The following is a 17,349-nucleotide window of genomic DNA, read 5'->3' on the forward strand; positions in this document are numbered from 1 at the left end:
CCTTCCTTCCCTCCCTCCCCCCGGCCCGGTCGGACGCGCAGGCGCACGGGCGCCTCGCCCGGTCCCTATTTCACGGGGAGCGCGGGCCGCGGCGCCCGCGCCAAATAAGTCTCGGCAGCCGGTGCGGGCCGTGCGCCTGCGCGCGGGCCCCGGAGCCGCGCGGCGGACCCCGCTCCCCCCCGGCCCCGCCGCCGCCCTGCCCGCGCCCACCGCCGCGCCCCGCACCGCCCGCGCCCCGAGCCCCACCGGGGGGGGCCGCGGCACCCCCGGCCCGAGGTAAGCGGCCCCGGCGCGGCCTCCGCCCTCGCCCGCCGCGGGGCCTCCGCCGCACGCGCCGCCCGGGTCCCTGCGGAGCGTCAGGACGTTACGGCAGCGGCGGCGGCGGCGGCAGCGCCCGGCCGCCCGCCCGCCCCGCGGCCCCCCCGCCTCCTCCTCCTCCCCCTCTTCCTCCTCCTCCTCCTCCTCCTCCTCCCTGCCAGCGGGAGCGCGCCCACGCGCCCCCCCCTCCGCCCCGCGCCCGCATCGGGGGGTTGGGGCGGGACACACACGGACACACGGGGCACCCCCTGCCCGCCCGCGACCCCCCGCCCGACCCGCCGCTGGGGGACCCCCGTGCACCCCCCGGCAGCGCCCCCCCCGTGCACCCCACTCGGCACAGCCTCCCCCGCGTGCATCCTGTCCCCCCGCGCTGTGCAGCCGCAGCCCCCCCCCCCGTGCACTCCCTCTCCGGCCCCCTCTTTCCACCCCCCGTGCTGCGTTCCGTGTCCCCCCTGCTTCCTGGGAAGCCGCTCTCCACCCTCCTGCAACCCTCTTCCGGGCAGACCCCCTCCGTGCACCTCCTCTGCGCAGCCCCCCCTCCCGCGTGTACCCCCCTACCCCGTGCAGCCGCAGCCCCCTGTGCCCCCCCCTCCATGCAGCCCACCTCCCGTAGTACCCCTGGTGCTTCATTGCATCTCGCCCCTCTGTGAAGCCACATCTCCATGCACCCCCTGTGCACTCTTTTGTAACCCCTTTGAAGCCCTCTCCCTGCGCTCCCCCTCTCTCTGTGCTCTCCTGCAGCCCACCTCATGCACCTCCCTCACTGTGCACCCCCAAGTACCCTCTCTGCACCCCCACCTTCACCCCCTCCCTCTGTGCACCCCCTTGATTGCTGTCCCCAGTGGTGTCCCCCCATGCAACCCTCTCCCTGCTCTCTACCCTCCCGATGCTGCACCCCAAAAATCCTTCCCTGCCCTCCCAGTTGTGCAATGCTTTTTTCTTTTTCCTTTTTGTATTTTTTTCCCCACCTCACCCCAGATCTTTCCCGCAGCCCTCGATACACCCTCATCACCCTGTGAGGTGCACCAGGAGGGATGTACGTGGACACCCTGAGCCCTGGCAGAGCTGGGGTGCTCCCCTATGCCCCTCATCCCCCTCAACCACCCCATTGCACCCCGCTGCTGCTGTGATTTTAGTCACTTTTTAGATTAATTGTGTTTTCAGCTCAGTTTTTCTCTATTGCATGCCAGTTCTTCCCTGAAGGCATTTGAGAAGCACATGTGGAGTTCAATCCCATGATGCTGGGCAGGATGTCCGTAGCATCCCAAAGCCAGGTGCTGGTGCAGAGGCCATTGTGTTTGATGCTAATGCTGCAGGAGGGGCTTTACCCTGAAGTGAAGGACAAATGTGGAGATAGAGTGATAACAAAAATGGGAGTAGTTGAGCCGAATGCAGCTGAGTAATTGCACTGCTGTGAAAACTAAAGTGCTTCTGTTGGTGGCTTCGTGCTGGGCTGGCATGGAGGGGCCAGTCCACCTTGGATAAATCCATGGGCTCCGTGGAGGTGAAGATCACGTTGTGGTGTCCCTGTGGGTTTCTGCAGGGTGTACAGAAGTCACATCGGACGCGTTGGGTCAGGGCACTGCTCCAGCCATGCCCTGGGGAAGTGGTGAGAGCCAAGTGGCATCTCTGCCGTGCTTTGTGCCACTGCTTGAAGGACTTCATAGGGGTCTGAGCTTGAACAACTTGCTTTGTTGGCACTGACTTCTCCATACCTGGACGTGGGCTGATCTCCAGTACTGTGGGCAGCAGGGCAAGGGAGGGGATTCTCTCCCTCTGCTCTGCTCTGCTGCAACCCCTCCTGCAGTGCTGCCTCCAGCTCTAGGGCCTCCAACATCAGAAGGATGTGGAGCTGCTGGAGTGAGTCCACAGGAGGCCATGGACATGTTCTGAGTGCCGGAGCATCTCTGCTATGGAGACAGGCTGGGAGAGCTGGGAGTGTTTGGCTTGGAGAAGAGAAGGCTCTGGGAAGACCTTAGAGAACCTTCCAGTGCCTAAAGGGGCTCCAAGAGAGCTGGAGAGGGAGTGCTGTCTTACATCTATTGCTGATTTATTAGAAATGCACACTTTTAAATAGTTTCCAGATGTCACTTTGTTTCTGTGGGCTTGACATGCTTTTTTAATTTGAATTTTGTGTGTGTGACTTTGGAGGAAGGAAGAGTCCCTGTTTTTGCCATGAAGGATACAGTGATGAGCTCCTCTGGCAGCATGAAATCCTTCTGAGATAGTTTGAAATACTCAGTGTTAAGGTGCGTTGCCAAATGTATCTTCACAGAGTTTTCGGTGGATGCCAGGACCATTTTTTTTTTTTTTGAGCTCTCTCATACTCTGCCCTTCATCTCCTGCACCTCAGTCCCACCCCCGCCCATCACTCTCACCCAGCCTGCAGGGTGTGTGTTGGGTTGAGCCTCCCCTCATCCCTCCTCCTGGGAAGGATCACTTGGGGATTTGCTCGTCCACTCTCCGTAGGAACACGTGGTCCTTGCAGCCCCTTGTCCCACCACACCGATGTTCCTTCCGTGACCCAGGCTATCAGGGAGACCTTCTGACACGGGGCTTCCCCTCGTTTCTTCACAGGCAGCTGGTGACCCAGGGCTCTCCCGCTCCTGCTGGGATGGCGACACCGGACGTCAGCGTCCACATGGAGGAGGTGGTGGTGGTGACGACGCCTGACGGCGCCGTGGACGGCGGGGGCATGGAGGAGGTGAAGACAGTGCTGGTCACCACCAACCTGTCCCAGCACGGGTAAGAGACAGGGTTGGTGCACACTGAGGGGATGTGCTGGAAACTCTCCCACCCGTTGGTGTAGTCAGCTGGGCTGGGATTTAATCCCCCACTGCTCCCTCCCGTGAGTCCCTGGTGCCTCGTTAGGGCCTCGCTGACACCCCAGGACCATACCCAGGGCTCTGCAGCTCTGAACTTGCAGAGCAGGCTCCACTGTTTTTTCTGTTAAAGCTGAGTTACCACTGGTGGTTTTGAGCTGGTGCTACCCAGAGTAAAAAGCAATAAAGCCTTTTTATTTATTTATTTATTTATTTATTTATTTATATCTTAAAAAACTAAAAAAAACCCAAAACCCCAACCCAAAATATCCTTTTCTGAGTGGATGTGGATGTTGGAATGGGCACAAATCCGGTTGGAACAGGACACCAGGAGCTAAATCAATGTTTGTCTGCTATTTATTTCACAATTGCTTCACTGAGCTGCGTACCTCCAAGGGATGAGTCTGGCTGCAGCACGGTGAGGGTGATGCAGCTGGGCTTCCCTTCCCTGAAGGTGGGTGAGTTTGGGGCTGTTTTTCAGCCAAGCTCTGCAGGAACCTGCACTGCCAGCAATGGGAGTGAGAGGTGGCCTTGAAACCACACAGTGCTGAACGGGGAGGCACTGCTCAAAAAACCCAGAGTGAACGTGTCTGGTTGTCCAAGTGCTGTTGCTTTGCCTAATTTCTGCCTTTTTTGTTGGAATTTCGGATTTAAGGCTGTTGGTTCAGATCTGGCCTGTTCAGTGGCAGATGGGCCATGGCCAAGGAGCCTGGCTGGTACCATGTGGTGATGGGCTCTTTGCTTTATTTCTTTGTTTTTCATGGGATGGTGCCCAGAGCCATTTTTGTGCTTTGCTCTTTTGGTGGGCAGAAAATCCAGATTAACACCTGGAGCTGGATCTAGGCAGGTTTGTCTGATTCAGAAGTCCCTGTATTTGAAATAAGTAGGTGGTGAGTGGCTGTTTATTCGTCTCCATAAGAAGGAGGTGTTTGTCTCCTTTTCTCAAACATGTCTTTGTGTCAGTGCCCTGGGGCTTTGGGCAGGGCAGAAGGGGACAGTGCATTCCCTTTGTGCTGCTCCAATCCAATGGGATAAAACCCATTTACAGATGAATTTCTGGTAGAGAAGGGACAGGGACACAGGCAGAGGCAAGAGCTGTCAGTGCTGGGATGGGCAGGATCTGCCCAGCTCCTCCACATCCTGAGTCTGTGAGTGCTTCCAAAAGCCTTCTCCATTCCCAGAAGAGTGGCTGATGGTGGGGAAGAAGGGTTCCACTCCTCTTGCTTTCTGTCCCATGGTGACTTCCTTGGCTTCCTCAGTGGAGAAGCAGCCAGACGTGAAACCTGGGATATGCCTGCTCTTGGATGCAGGATGGTTCCTGGTTGTAAAGTGGCTCTGAGCGTCTGCAGATCCACGTGCGTGTTGTCTGGGAACATGGATCACAGCAGAGTTTGGCTCAGTCAGTTTGGTTTCTTTTCGCTCTTAGTTTCCCTCCTGTTTTAGCTTGGAAACCTTTTCTCACCCTCCCAGTGTCCCCTGGATGGTCAGGAGCGGGACAGCTCTGCACAGCAGAGGGAGGAACATTTTCATTTAGTCGCAGCTACGAGCAGAGATAACTTGGCAGGCACAAAGAGGAAAACCTGAGGGTTTTCCATGCAGCTCTCTGGAGAAGGGCTGCTGAGCAGACTCCTGGCTCCCCCCTGCTTGGAGATGGTAGTGGGTCCATGGAAAGGATGTAGATTTTGGGGTCATGGAGCAAAACCTGCCTGACTCTCCTTGCCGAGCAGGGCAGTGGAGCTGGTGGAGGGTGGCAGCATGAGCCACCCACAGTCTCTTCATGGCTTTGGATGGTTGCCTTCATGGGGCTCTACTCCCACAGGGGTGCTGGCTTCCTCTCCCTTTCCCTCTGTAGCCCCAGCTGGCATCAAGAGAGTGACTGCAGGCATGGGCTGAGATCCCTCGGTGTTGGCTCGGTCACCACTCCTTCAACTTGCCTTGTGTGGCACTTAAACCAAGCTCAGCTTGGGGTCTGGTGCCTTTTTCTAGTGCTCCTTTGGGTATGGATTTGCTATTAAAAAAACTCCCTATGCAACCAATTGTTAACAGCTTAATTAGTCTGTGTGTTCTTAAGGAAAAGGCAGAGGGAAATGGGAAAATAATAATGAGCAAGAAGCTTTTCACTTTGGTCTGCGATTAGAAGGGGTCTATGCTTGGTGCTCTGACAAGGTAGTTGTATTTTTGATCATCAGCCCCAGCTCAAGGTTTTTGGGGGGAGACTTTTCTCTCTCAAGTTCCCAGGCGAGGCAGGAGAGAGGAGAAAGGAGATGCTGGCCTGCTGTGTTATCCACACGTGCTTTCTTCTCTTCCTCCCATCTGGTTTATGGATCCTCCTGGGGAGGAAGATGAGAACCATCCTCCCTGGGCTTCGTCATGGTAACCAGCAAAGGCAGGACTGGCTTGGGGGGTTGCACTGCTGGGGCTTGGAAGATGTTTGTGTTTTCTCTTGCCTCTGCCTCTGGAATGGGATGGTAGAAGCAGTGTGGAGACGCTCGCCTTTTCTTGTGGTTTTATCTCCTCCCCAGTTATATCTCCATGGCAGACACAGACTTCAGTGGCTTGAATTTTTAGTACAAGCTTGGAGTTGGTTTGTTTTCCTCTGGGGGTTTAAGGCGTGGGCTGGGTTATTCCTCCCCATCCAGTCGTGCCTTTCGGTCATTTTTCGGAGCGGTGCGAATGCGATGGAGTCCTGGAGGAAGCTCTGTTTCAGGTGCTGACTTTCTGCTGCAGGGGTTTCTTCTGGGTAAGTTGGTGTTGATTCTTGATCTGGTGGCAGGTGGAGGCAGGTCAGGGTCAGAGCTGTGGGGGTGCTGGGCTGTGCACACCAGAGGTGGCTGCTGCCTTTGGCACCCTGCTGAAGTGGTACATACTTTTCTCCAAATGTACCTGGAGAAATGCAAGAAGCCAGCAGCAAATTCATGAAAAATAAACAGGTTACGGTTCTTCTGTTCTTCTGTCAGACTGCCACTTCTCTAATACTCACCTGTGTGCAGATGCCTTAGGAAAGAGTTTGCCTTTTTGAGTTCTTTTGTGTTACCCATCTCCTTCCCCTCCCAGGTCTCTGGGCTGTTGGTCTCTGGGAGGTGCAGAGGCACTGTGACATCCATCCCCTTTCTGTCACAGCTGGATCTGCCTCCATCTCTCTCTTCTCTGGAGCAGCATCTCCAAGTTACTCACCCGGTGAGGCCGAGCTGCCGCCCACACTTTCCTTATCTCTGTGCTGCTCCCCACAGGTACCTGCCCTGCAGCTGCCAAGGGGAGGGATGCTTTGAAGCTGCAGTTCCACCCTGGAGCTGTGTGTTAGGAATCAGGATGGAAAAACCAGTTGCTCTTGAATTTCCTTGTCCCCGTGGCACCGCAGGTGGAAAATGCGGTTGGCAGTGAGTCATTAGGACCATCTTTTAATTCACCCATGATACCAAACTGGGGTAGATTTCAGGTTTGTTTTCTCCATACAGTCTTCCTAGAAAGTTTATATGCCAAAGTGAAAAACTAATTGTATTTCCCCCCCCTTCCCCTGCGGGACAAGCTTGATGCAGCAATTACTCATCTTCAATAACACTACCAAACATACAGCTTAAAAGGAAGGTAGATTTAGATGAGATTTTAGGAAGAAATCCTGCCCTGTGAGGGTGGAGAGGCACCGGCTCAGGTTGCCCAGAGAAGCTGTGGCTGCCCCATCCTTGGAAGTGTTCAAGCACAAGTCAGACAAGGCTTGGAGCAACCTGGGATAGTGGAAGGTGTCCCTGCCTGTGGCAGAGAGGTTGGAATGAGATGGTCTTTAAGGTCTCTTCCAACCCAAACCATTTTGTGGTTTAATGAAAACCCATTAGGAATGGTCCCTGCTGAGCACTGGCTGTGATGCACAGGTCAGATCTGTAGGGGTACCAGATGGGGGTACCAGTTGAGGGGGTGAGGAACATGTCCCTGATCACAGCTCCAAATGCCTGTTCCCTGAGAGTGTGCACCAAAGCTCATTGAAGGGGCTTGAGGCTCTGTATGCCACAGTGAGAGCTGGGACGTGAGAACAACAAGGGTGTGGGTGCTGTGCAGGACCCACTGTGTGACTGCGGGCAAAACACTAAGAGAAGGCAGAGATCTCCAGTGTGAGAAGGATGGAAGCAGCTGGATATCTAGCTATTAGTGGATATCATGGGTATATCAGGTTCTAAGAGGCTCAGAGATCAGATTGTGAGGGTCTGTCTCATGTCATCTCTGCTCACAGATCTGCTGTTGGGATTTGTCAAACTTCTTTACAGTGTCTCTGCGGCTCCTTGAGGCCCCGCTCCCACGAGCATCCTGCATACCAGGGGATTCAGCCAGTCCTTTGCCCAGACAGCAGCAGCATGTTTCACACATGTTTTTCCTGGGGAAATCTCAGGCAGAGCTGCCAGAAGCTGGCAGTGAGTTCTGAGCAAGGGGCTGTGCTGACAGCATCCCTCCACGCCAGCTCTCCAGCATGGGCTGGGCTGGAGGCAGCTCCATGGGGCTGGGATTAAAGGGGAGGCAAGGCAGAGCCAGCCAGGCTGCTGACAGGGGCCTGCCTGCTGTGGGGCTCTTCATCTCCACATGGAAAAATGGAGTTGAGCCTCCCAAACCCAGAGCTGACTTTTAGCTCTTGTGAGAAAATGTGGTCTGAGGGACTTCTGAGGCAATGTCTCCACAGGGCATTGGGCGTGGGGGTGGCACAGCCACATGGCTTAAGGATGTCTCTGACTCTCTTTCCAGCGGTGACATAAACGAAGACACTCTGGAGACTGAAAATGCAGCTGCTGCAGCTGCTGCTGCTTTCACGGCCTCCACACACCTGAAGGAAGCGGTTCTAGGTAGGTCAGCTCCTTCCATAGCCCCTTGGTTGAGCTGTGCCAGCTCCACTACCCCCACCATGGCACAACCGTGCTCTGGTGCTGGCTGAGAAAGTCTGGGCACTGCTGTGTGGAGCCACCGGGGTACCAGGGATGTTCTCCTGTTGGCCTTGGGGATGCTCTCCCAGGGGTACCAGGGATGCTCTCCCAGCATCCAGGGGAGCCCAGTGGGCAGCAGAGGGTTGGGTGATCAGGAGGGAGCTGGCAGTGCCTGGCTGGGCTGCTGCTGCCCTCTCCTGGTGCGGGATGAGTCCCTCTGCCTGGCCATCCCTGGCTTCTGCCCTTCCAGCCTGCCATGGCAGTGTCAGTTTTGCAGCAAACTCACTGGCTTTGGTTACAGGTAAAAGTGAATATAGGGAGGAAACACTGTGACCAGCTGGGATGGAGTTGACTTAAAGCCAGGTTTAGTCTAAAACCAAGGGTGTCTGCACCCAAATAGCATCATTCATTTCTTTTTTTATCAAGAGTGAGACCACTGACTTCTTAGATTCCACGTGCTCAGCTGCAGCTCAGTTGGCATAAATCTACCTGGGCTGTTTTGCCTGAGAAGTTTGGGTGTTTGGATGCTTTAGTAGCAAAGTGCAAGTGAGTGGTGGCCACAAACCCCAATACACTCCACCATGCAACATCTACTCTTTTTTCATTCCTGAGTTTCAAAACTGCTTTTCACTGCATGTGTGCCTCGGGGAGGTGAATGGAGGGCTGTGGCTCATGTTTCTTTTTGATCTGTCTCTTCCTCTGATCCCTGTGAGAAGTGAAGATGGCTGAAGATGAGGACAGTTTGGAGGCAGAGATTGTCTACCCCATCACCTGTGGGGACAGCAAAGCCAACCTCATCTGGAGGAAGTTTGTGTGCCCTGGGATCAATGTGAAGTGTGTGCAGGTGAGAGCAGAGAGCCCATCTCTGGGCTCATGCCTGTGTTGTGGGCTCACCTGGCCTGTCCTGGTTGTGATGAGCTGTGGTAGCTGCATCAAAACCACATCTTGTTGGGAAAGGAGGAAATTTTCCTGGTACTGTGGTACCTGATATTGGTCTTGACCAAGTCAAGCAGTTCTGGCTGGAGAGATGCTGCCTCAACTAAACGTGTTATTGAAAATTTTGAGAAATTTGGGCACTTCCAGTATCTGCTCAGTTGGAAAGTTGATAGTTGGAGAAGTGGGGACCTACTGAAGAGCTCCTACTATGTCCTGGGTAGCTCATGGTTAAAATTTTCATGAATTCACTAATGCACTGTAAGTGAGTCATTGCTGGCATTTGTACATGGCCTAAACAATACCCTGCTAAGGGAGAGTCTCCTTGGGCTCTGCTGCAAGAGGGCTCCCAAAGGATGGTCCTTACCTTTCCTAGGAGAGATGGTCTTCTCCATCCCTAAGGCAGAGTACAGGTACTGCTGCAAGTAATGTTGCTGCCACCTAAAATCCATCCTCTGCACTGAAGCCCATGTCCTTGTTAAGAGAAGCAGTTTCTCATGCACTCATGGTGGTGTTGCTCTGTGTTGGTCAATGTGGGCATGGAGAGGCGGAGCCCTGGGTTTGGGAAATCCTTTGAGATGGTCTGTAAGGTAACACTTTAGAGAGCTGCCTGTTCGCAGCTGGACTTGAGGAACTTGGAGGTCTTTGCCAACCTTAACGACTTTATAATTCTGTGATTCTGCAGTTTGCTGTTAGGTCAGCACGTGTGTTCAGTCATGGCTGGGTGTGTAGGGCAATAAAAGAAAGGGAAAGAGTTGGCAAGGTGTGTGCCAGCTGCCTGAAGCTGGTTTTCAGTAGAAGTGGGTGTGTGCTGCGAGAGAGGCCAGAGGTTCCACTGATACCAATGGTTGGGCTCGGGAGCAGGAGGTCCAAAGACCAAATGGTCTTTGATCCCACAAATGGGCTTCTTCCCTCTCTCCTGTGGGCCTTAACATGTCCCTGGACCCAAATGTTACTGGTGCAGCCCAGCTTTTGCTGAGCCCACTGTTAGTGGGAGTGTGAGCAGCTCCCTGCTGTTAATGATGCTTTGCACAAGCTCCGGGTGCTTTTTCCCAACTGTCCTGCCTGGGCTGGGCACTTCCAAACTCACACAGACCCCAAGCCCTTGGCTCTGAGCAGCTGTTAACTAACCATCCATGTTTGGCTTTAATCTTTTTAACTTGGCCAGGGTTCTCTGGGGTGGGAAGTATGTGCCAGCCATCTGGTTTGGTGGCGTTAAATGGCACGTGGAGGCTGCGGTGCAGCTGCACCCACTGCTGGGCACCAGGAAATGCCGCCGGGCTCCGCGGCTGAACCCTGCTGGCAGGGCACCCCTGGGTTATTTACAGCTTGTGGCAATGATGTTGCACCTCTGCCTTCTGCAGTTCGATGATCACCTAATTAGCCCCAAGGAGTTTGTCCACTTGGCAGGCAAGTCCACCCTGAAGGATTGGAAGCGGGCGATCCGGATGAACGGGATCATGCTCCGGTGAGTCTCTTCCTTTTTATCTGTGGACACTTCTTTCTCAGGGAATAGTGGTGGGGCAGAACAGAGCCTTTGGCACAGTTGTTTTCCTGCTGAGGGAGCAAATGAACCACTAAACATTTGTTTTAATGACAACCTGGCCCCAAATGTGGTCAGTCCAATGGCTTTGCTCTGTCCTTGTGCCTAGGGAATAATTTGGGGCAAGAAATATTTCTCTGGTCATTTTAGGACTTGAACCACACTGAGATCCCAGCTGGTGTAAGGACACTGGAAATTTTAATGGTCACTGGTGGTCAGGCCATGCTGTCTGTGGGTTCCCAGTATGACCCACCAGATGGAATTGGTCTGGTCATCACTAATGCTCTGGCTGCAGCATGTCTGCTTGACATCACTTGGTAAAAAAAAAAAAAAAAGAGAGATTCTTTATGCAAGCATTTATCTTGTCTAGTCTTAACTACAGTAATTCAATTCCTCTATGGTCTTCCTGAACACCAGCCTGAGACTGTGATTTAATTAAAGTCTGTCTCTGCCTTTGGGCAGGATAAAAAAGCATCACCTCTTTCTCCAGGAATTGTCAGTGGCTTTGTACTCTTTTCACAGGGTGACATTGCCTCTCCCTATATTCTTCTGCTTCAATGCAGGCCTCTCCCATATTCCTCTTAAGCAGCTTTTCCTCCACGTAGATTTTGCATAATAGGCTTAGGCTTTGACAAGGCAGGGCTTTGAGGGGAAAAAAAAAAAACAACTAGAGGAGGAATGTGTGAAGGCAAGCCCAGCAGCCCATGGAAGCTGGGAATCCTTGGGAAGCTCAGGGAGTTGTTGGCCAGGAAGGCTTGGGGATGCTTCGGAGACAATGTGCTTAGACTGGGAAGATCCCAAATGCCAGTGTTGCCACCCCCTTTGCTTGAGATGAGAGATCTGATTTTAGTTTATGAATAGGGTTATGCCCCATCTTTTTTTGAGGTGTAGAGTCAGAAAGGGAAGGAAGGAAGAGGCTCCCTGCGGTCTCACCCTGAACTGAGACTTGAGCTGGCCCTTCTGCTGGAAGCTGCAGCTTCTGAGGGGATGTGCTGGTGCGACCAGAGAGGGACTTTCTCCTCCCCTTCCTCCCACAGCAAACGACTTCATCAGCTCCAGTAAAGGCTCCTGTTGCCTCTGAGAAGTTTGGTGTGAAGGCTGCCAGGAGCTGCATCTCGGAGCTCTTGGCTCTTGCTGACGTGCCTGTCCCTGTGCTTGCTCCTCCTCTTTCAGGAAGATCATGGACTCAGGAGAGCTGGATTTCTACCAGCACACGAAGGTGTGTTCCAACACGTGCCGGAGCACCAAAATCGACCTGACTGGAGCCAGGGTGTCCCTGACCAGCCAGACATCGACGGAATACATCCCTCTGACTCCCGCCTCTGCCGATGGTACGTCCAGCCATTCCTCACATCAAAGCACAGGAACCATGCTACGTAACCAAGGTCCCTTAGGGCTGGAGCTTCCCTTCTGGCCTCCTGCCTTTCCCAAAACCAGGCAGCTGAAGCAGAGGACTGCAATTAATCTGTTGTTTGATGAAGTTCCCTTCTGTCCTCACTGCTGGTCGGGCTGTGTCCATAGGGATCAGCTTGGCTTCTCCTGCTGCACAGGGTGCCTGGGTAGGAGTCCCTTCTCCTCTCAGCTCTAACCTGACTTCTTCTGGAATAATTTAGGGGATTTTATTTAAGGCTCACTTATCAGGTTGGTCTGATGAAAGATTAAAGAGAACTGGGGGACACAGCAGATTACTTTTTTATCTGCACTTGTGAATGTAGATCTTAAAAGTGATGGGGCTATATAGCTGTAGCCCTGAACTTAATGGCTTTGAGCTGAAAAAGGGTAGGTTTAGATTGGCTGTTGGGAAGAAATTCTTCCCTGTGAGGGTGGTGAGGCCCTGGCACAGGTTGCTCAGAGAAGCTGTGGCTGCCCTGTCCCTGGAAGTGTTCAAGGCCAGGTTGGACGGGGCTTGGAGCAACCTGGTCTAGTGGAAGGTGTCCCTGCACATGGCAGAGAGGTGGAATGAGATGAGCTTTGAGGTCACTCCCAGTCCAAACCATTCTCTGATTTTATGAACTTGACCTGTAATTACAGGTGGCTGTTTTATTGGAAAACTTTCTAATTTTGGAATACTTCTATATTTCATAACAACTTTTCCATCTGAGCATGAAGAACAGCCCCCAAAGTTCCCCATGTCCCAAGCTCCTAGTGGTGCTGTGGGACAGGGTAAGCCCCTTGTCTGGCTCTCCAGAGTTCCCATGGCACCACATCCTGGTGTTGAGGTGGGGAAGGTGATGCCAATGCACAGCACAGCCTGTTCCAAGCCCTCCTGATAAACATGGACATCAGCTCACCGATGGGAGACACTTCCCATGCCACTGAGCTGTGCTGGAATAACCAGAGCCCCGAGGGCTGTGGAGTAAAGGAGCAGAGTGATTGGATTTAATGGCAGCAGCTGAGCATTCCAAACACTCTGCACAGCTCCGTGGGGCTCTGGCCAGATTCCCATCCATCCCGCTCCTGCGCACGGCTTGAATGACGCCGGTTCCTTGGCTCTATGGTAACAAAACCGCTGAGATTTGGCAGAGCTGGAGGGAGGGAGGGAGCCCTCCTGCATCCCTGCACAGCTGGGGGCTGCTCTCCCCTTCGAGGCTTTAGAAACCCTCCAGACAAATGGTGGCTGGGTAAAAAGGGCTGCCAGAAAAATCAGACTAAATCTGTTTGACTTTTGCCCTTAGCAGTACTGGTGTGTTTGCAGGGGAAAATGGGAGGGAAATGCTGCTTTTGAGCATGTGTTCTTGTGCTGCAAGGGTTGCAGGAGTAATCCCTGGGGATTGCACTCCAATGTGGAAAAATAAGTACAGCTGGCACAGCAACCACTTGGGCGTCTCCCTCTGTTTGGTGTTGAGAGTTGGATTCAAACAAAAGTGATCCCGTCCAATAAAAAGGAGCAGTCATGGAAGTGCAGCAAGGGAGTGCTTCCCTTGGAAACAGCCCGTGAAAATACAGGGGAAAAATCAGGACTTGGGAATTTTTTTTTTCTTTTCTTTTTTGCTATTGGTTGCAGTGAATGGATCCCCGGCTACAATAACCATAGAAACATGCGAGGATGCCAGTGATTGGAGCACCAGCATTGGAGGTATGGCTTGAGAATCCTGCCAGGCTTGGCCCAGCTGGGTGAAGGAGATGTGGGGAAACAGGGAAATAGGAGGGATGAGGAGCAGGAAGGACCCTCTTGCCAGATCAGCCTTGCATGAATCTCCACTGGGATTATTCTGTTGCTGCTTACGGAGCAAAGTGTGGTGTTATATCCCACCGGTGTGTGGGCTTGGCTGCAGCATCACCTGGGGAAGAAGTTGTTTCCAAGCATTAAGATGTCAAAGCCACGGCCAAATGTGGCTCTAGGGGTTTAAAAAAAAAAAAAAATCTATCAGAGGGGTCATAAAATCATTCTTTTTCCTTGGTGTGCTCTGAGTACTGGGCTTTTCTGTAGCATCAGTGTCCTGTTTGTGTGGGACAGAGATTGGGAGAGCATGTCCTTCCCTGGCTGCCCTTCCTTTGGGCCCAGGGGTCTTGCCCCAGCCCCCTGACCTCCAGCCCAGCAGGACTGCACCCCTGCAGGGGTTGTCTGCAGCAAACCCACAGCAGATGGCCATTAAACCCCCGCTGAGGATTTTAAGATTCTCCTTGCTTTCTCTTTCTGCAGATGACACCTTTGCTTTTTGGCAAGGTCTGAAAGACACTGGTCTCCTGGAAGAAGTGATCCACGAGTTCCATCAGGAGTTGGTGGAGACCATGAAGGGCTTGCAGCAGCGAGCACAGGATCCCCCTCTGCAGCTCGGGGGTAAGGACCTGGGCACGGGGCTCAGTCATCTTGGGAGAGGGGCTTGTGGGTTTATTTCTCCTTGGGGATATATGGATGGCACTATAGGAATGTAGCTCATCATAACAAATCCCATTTCTGGCTGCTCCCTGGGCAGGCTCTTGGCTGTGCTCAGGGACACTTCAGGTGACCTCAGTTCTCCAATTCCCTGTGCCTGGGGCTTCCTCTCTGCTGGCTTTGGGTCTGGACAAGTGCTTGGCTTGGGAACTGAGGTGGAATCTGGGCCATTGGAATAACGATACAGCAAGCAGCTACTGTGCCAGCAGATTTCTTATCACCCCTGCTAGGCAGGAGAGGACTGTTTACGCACTGGAGACCTCTTGCCCTTTCTCATGGCTTCTGCCTTCTCCTCTTCCCCAGCCTCTTGCGTTACCCTCCTGCAGATTTTGGCTGTCTCAGCTGGACGTGTTTGCTGTCGTGTGGCTTTTTCCAAGCCGTAAGTAGCTTGCATGGGGAATTTTGCTTCCTCAAAGGTCTGTGTCTTGTTTTTTAAGATGCTGTTTTACTCAACAACGTAGTCCAGAACTTTGGTATGCTGGATCTGGTCAAGAAGGTCCTGGCCAGCCACAAGTGCCAGATGGATCGCTCGAGGGAGCAGTACACACGGGATTTGGCAGGTATGTCCTCAGGCCGGTGTGACACTGGTCATTGCTGCCTTCTCTTTTGGGCTAAGAAAGTGGGGTTTGTGTTAAAGCTGGTGTTTGCTAAACCAGCCCTGATGGGACTGGCTCCAGGCATTGCCAAGTCCCTGGGAAGCTTGTCCAGGATCCAGGCTGAGCCAAACCTCTTCTCTCTCCAGCTCTGGAGCAGCAGTGTGACGAGCACCGCAAGCGAGCGAAGGAGCTCAAGCACAAATCGCAGCATCTCAACAATGTCCTGATGACCCTCACTCCTGTCTCCGTCCCCACACCTCTGAAACGTCCCAGGCTGACCAGGGCCACCTCCGGACCAGCTGCCATCACCTCCCAGGTCCTGTCCCAGCCGACACAGCTCACAGTCACCCCTGGCGTGCCAGTCTCCCAGATTGCCAACCTCCCTCTCGGCAAAGTGGTCTCGGCCCTCCCGCCCTCAGTGCTGGGGAAGAGCCCGACCCAGCCCCCCGCTGCCAGCTCCCCGGCCTCCCCACTGCTGGGAGGGTACACGGTGCTGGCCTCCGCCGGCTCCACCTTCCCCAGCACGGTGGAGATCCACCCGGACGCTTCCAACCTGACGGTGCTGAGCACGGCCGCGGTCCAGGACGGCAGCACAGTGGTGAAGGTGGTGAGCCCCTTCCAGCTCCTGACGCTGCCAGGACTCGGCACGACCATCCAGAATGTGACACAAATAGCTCCTGGAGGGAGCACGGTTGTGACTGTCCCGTCTGGTGCCGCCGAGGCCGCCGGGGACGAGCACGCTGCCGCCGCCATCGAGGTGACTGCAGTGGCCGACGAGGCCGAGCAGAAGTGAGAGGGGGGACTTGCCTGGAGGGACGCTGGCTGTGCCACTCTGGGGGGAACTGCCTCTTCTCTGGCTGCACTGTGGGACGAGGAGTGGTGTCACGAGGGGCACGGGCTAACAGGACTCAGAACGGCTCGTGTTGGGAGTGAGGAGGTTCAGGTCAGAGGAAAGGAAGGGGGAGGAAGGATGCCCAGAGAAGGGAAAGGCAAAAGTGCTCTGCCCTGTATGGAGGAGAGAAGAAAAAAAGAGCTTATTTTTTTATAAAGCTTTCCTCCCCTGTTCTCTTGGAATAGTTATCCTGCTCTGGCTCATCAACCCTGCCTCATAGGCAGACTCAGCCAGAGCAATGTCCATTGGAAGAGTGGGCAGGAGCAAAAGGAGAAGAGCAAGTGAAGCTGCCAAGGGGTCTGGCATAAGGGGAGCTTGCTGCTCCCCATCCCCAGGGGCTGCAGGGATGGAGAGGGGATGCCAAGAGCAAGGATTCCATGGATATGTACAATCATCGACACCAGGAAGGGCTCTGTGGCAGTGCGGGCGCAGGCCCCGGGAGGTTGGGTTCTGTGGGTGACACTGGCATTTTTGGGTGGCAGAAACAAGTGGGAGCTGTTGTGACAGCGGTCATGGCAGTTGCCCAGGTCTACTGGGGGAAGGAGTGGGAAGAGAGAAACCCAGAGGGCCAGGAAGAGCTGTGACTTCTGAGGATTTAGGGTCCTTTTCTAGTTTTCTCAAAAAAAAAAAAAAAAAATCCATTCTTTGGGATTTTTTTTTAAGCCAACGGCGATTTTTAAGCAAAGCCCTGGTTGGGAAGCTCATTCTGCATGGCAGAGCCGTACTGCTGAACGTGCAGAGCTGAGCCCAGCGGCCACGCTCCAAGGAGCTCACACTTCCTCACGAGGGGGGACCCCGGTGTCCCCAGTCCCCACATCCCGCTGGGCACCTCATCCCGCGGGAGCCGGGCGCTGCCGGTCCCTCCCCGCCGGATCTGAGCAGCTGTTCCGTGGTGGGGTGTTCAACCCCCTTCCCCCCAGGATTCCTTCAGCTGCCCTACCCGCTGCGGCTCCCACCAGGTCCCATCCCAGGGCCCCCGTGTGCCCTGTGGCCGCAGCGATGCTCACGCTGTCTCCGGCTGGAAGGAGTCGGGTGCTCGGGGTGCTGGGGTTTCTCCAAACTTTATCTGGCAACAGCAGCAGCGACAGGTCACTTTAATGAGTTAATAAATATTTTTTTGAAAGAGTGTTGCTGGTTTATTGTGTTTCTGTGTCTGGGTGCAACAGCTGGGGTTGCAAAGTGGGGGCTAAGGCAGGACAGGAACACTCTTTATTAGATATAAATATATGTGTCCTCTGTGCTCTCTCCGGCTGTGGGTGTGTAAGGAGCCTGAAACGTGGCTCCAAAGTCTGGTTGTCCCTGGCACGGCTGGGCCGGACTGGCTGCACCCAGTGCTGATAACCACCAGTCCCCAAGCTGTGTTTAGAAGAGTTCTGACACGTAATCATGGGGAAAAGTGATCTATTCCTCTGAGGCATTAGATTTTGTTTCGTTTCAGCAGAGGCTGAGCCAGGGCTGCAACTGAGG

General features: G+C 54.1%; 1 protein-coding gene across 5 annotated transcripts; it reads left to right on the forward strand.

The window, feature by feature from the left end:
* The first annotated feature begins 173 nt into the window (after window positions 1-173).
* GMEB2 (glucocorticoid modulatory element binding protein 2) lies at window positions 174-16,979 on the forward strand. Of its 5 annotated transcripts, XM_051802925.1 has the most exons (11): window positions 817-1,354; window positions 1,509-1,592; window positions 2,896-3,063; window positions 7,866-7,963; window positions 8,755-8,885; window positions 10,339-10,442; window positions 11,691-11,848; window positions 13,522-13,593; window positions 14,161-14,298; window positions 14,832-14,954; window positions 15,137-16,979. In XM_051802925.1, exons 3-11 carry the CDS (start codon window positions 2,933-2,935, stop codon window positions 15,781-15,783), a joined length of 1,602 nt encoding a protein of 533 aa, XP_051658885.1. In that variant the 5' UTR covers window positions 817-1,354; window positions 1,509-1,592; window positions 2,896-2,932; the 3' UTR covers window positions 15,784-16,979. The 5 variants fall into 5 exon arrangements, with proteins under 5 accessions (XP_051658886.1, XP_051658885.1, XP_051658883.1 ...); XM_051802926.1 differs by lacking the exons at window positions 817-1,354; window positions 1,509-1,592 and adding an exon at window positions 174-276; XM_051802923.1 differs by having other exon boundaries at window positions 817-1,592.
* Window positions 16,980-17,349: the final 370 nt, after the last annotated feature.

Source organism: Manacus candei, unplaced genomic scaffold, assembly GCF_025592945.1.
Source record: "Manacus candei isolate 608988 ecotype Guabito, Panama unplaced genomic scaffold, ASM2559294v1 h1tg000057l, whole genome shotgun sequence".
Lineage (NCBI taxonomy): Eukaryota > Metazoa > Chordata > Aves > Passeriformes > Pipridae > Manacus > Manacus candei.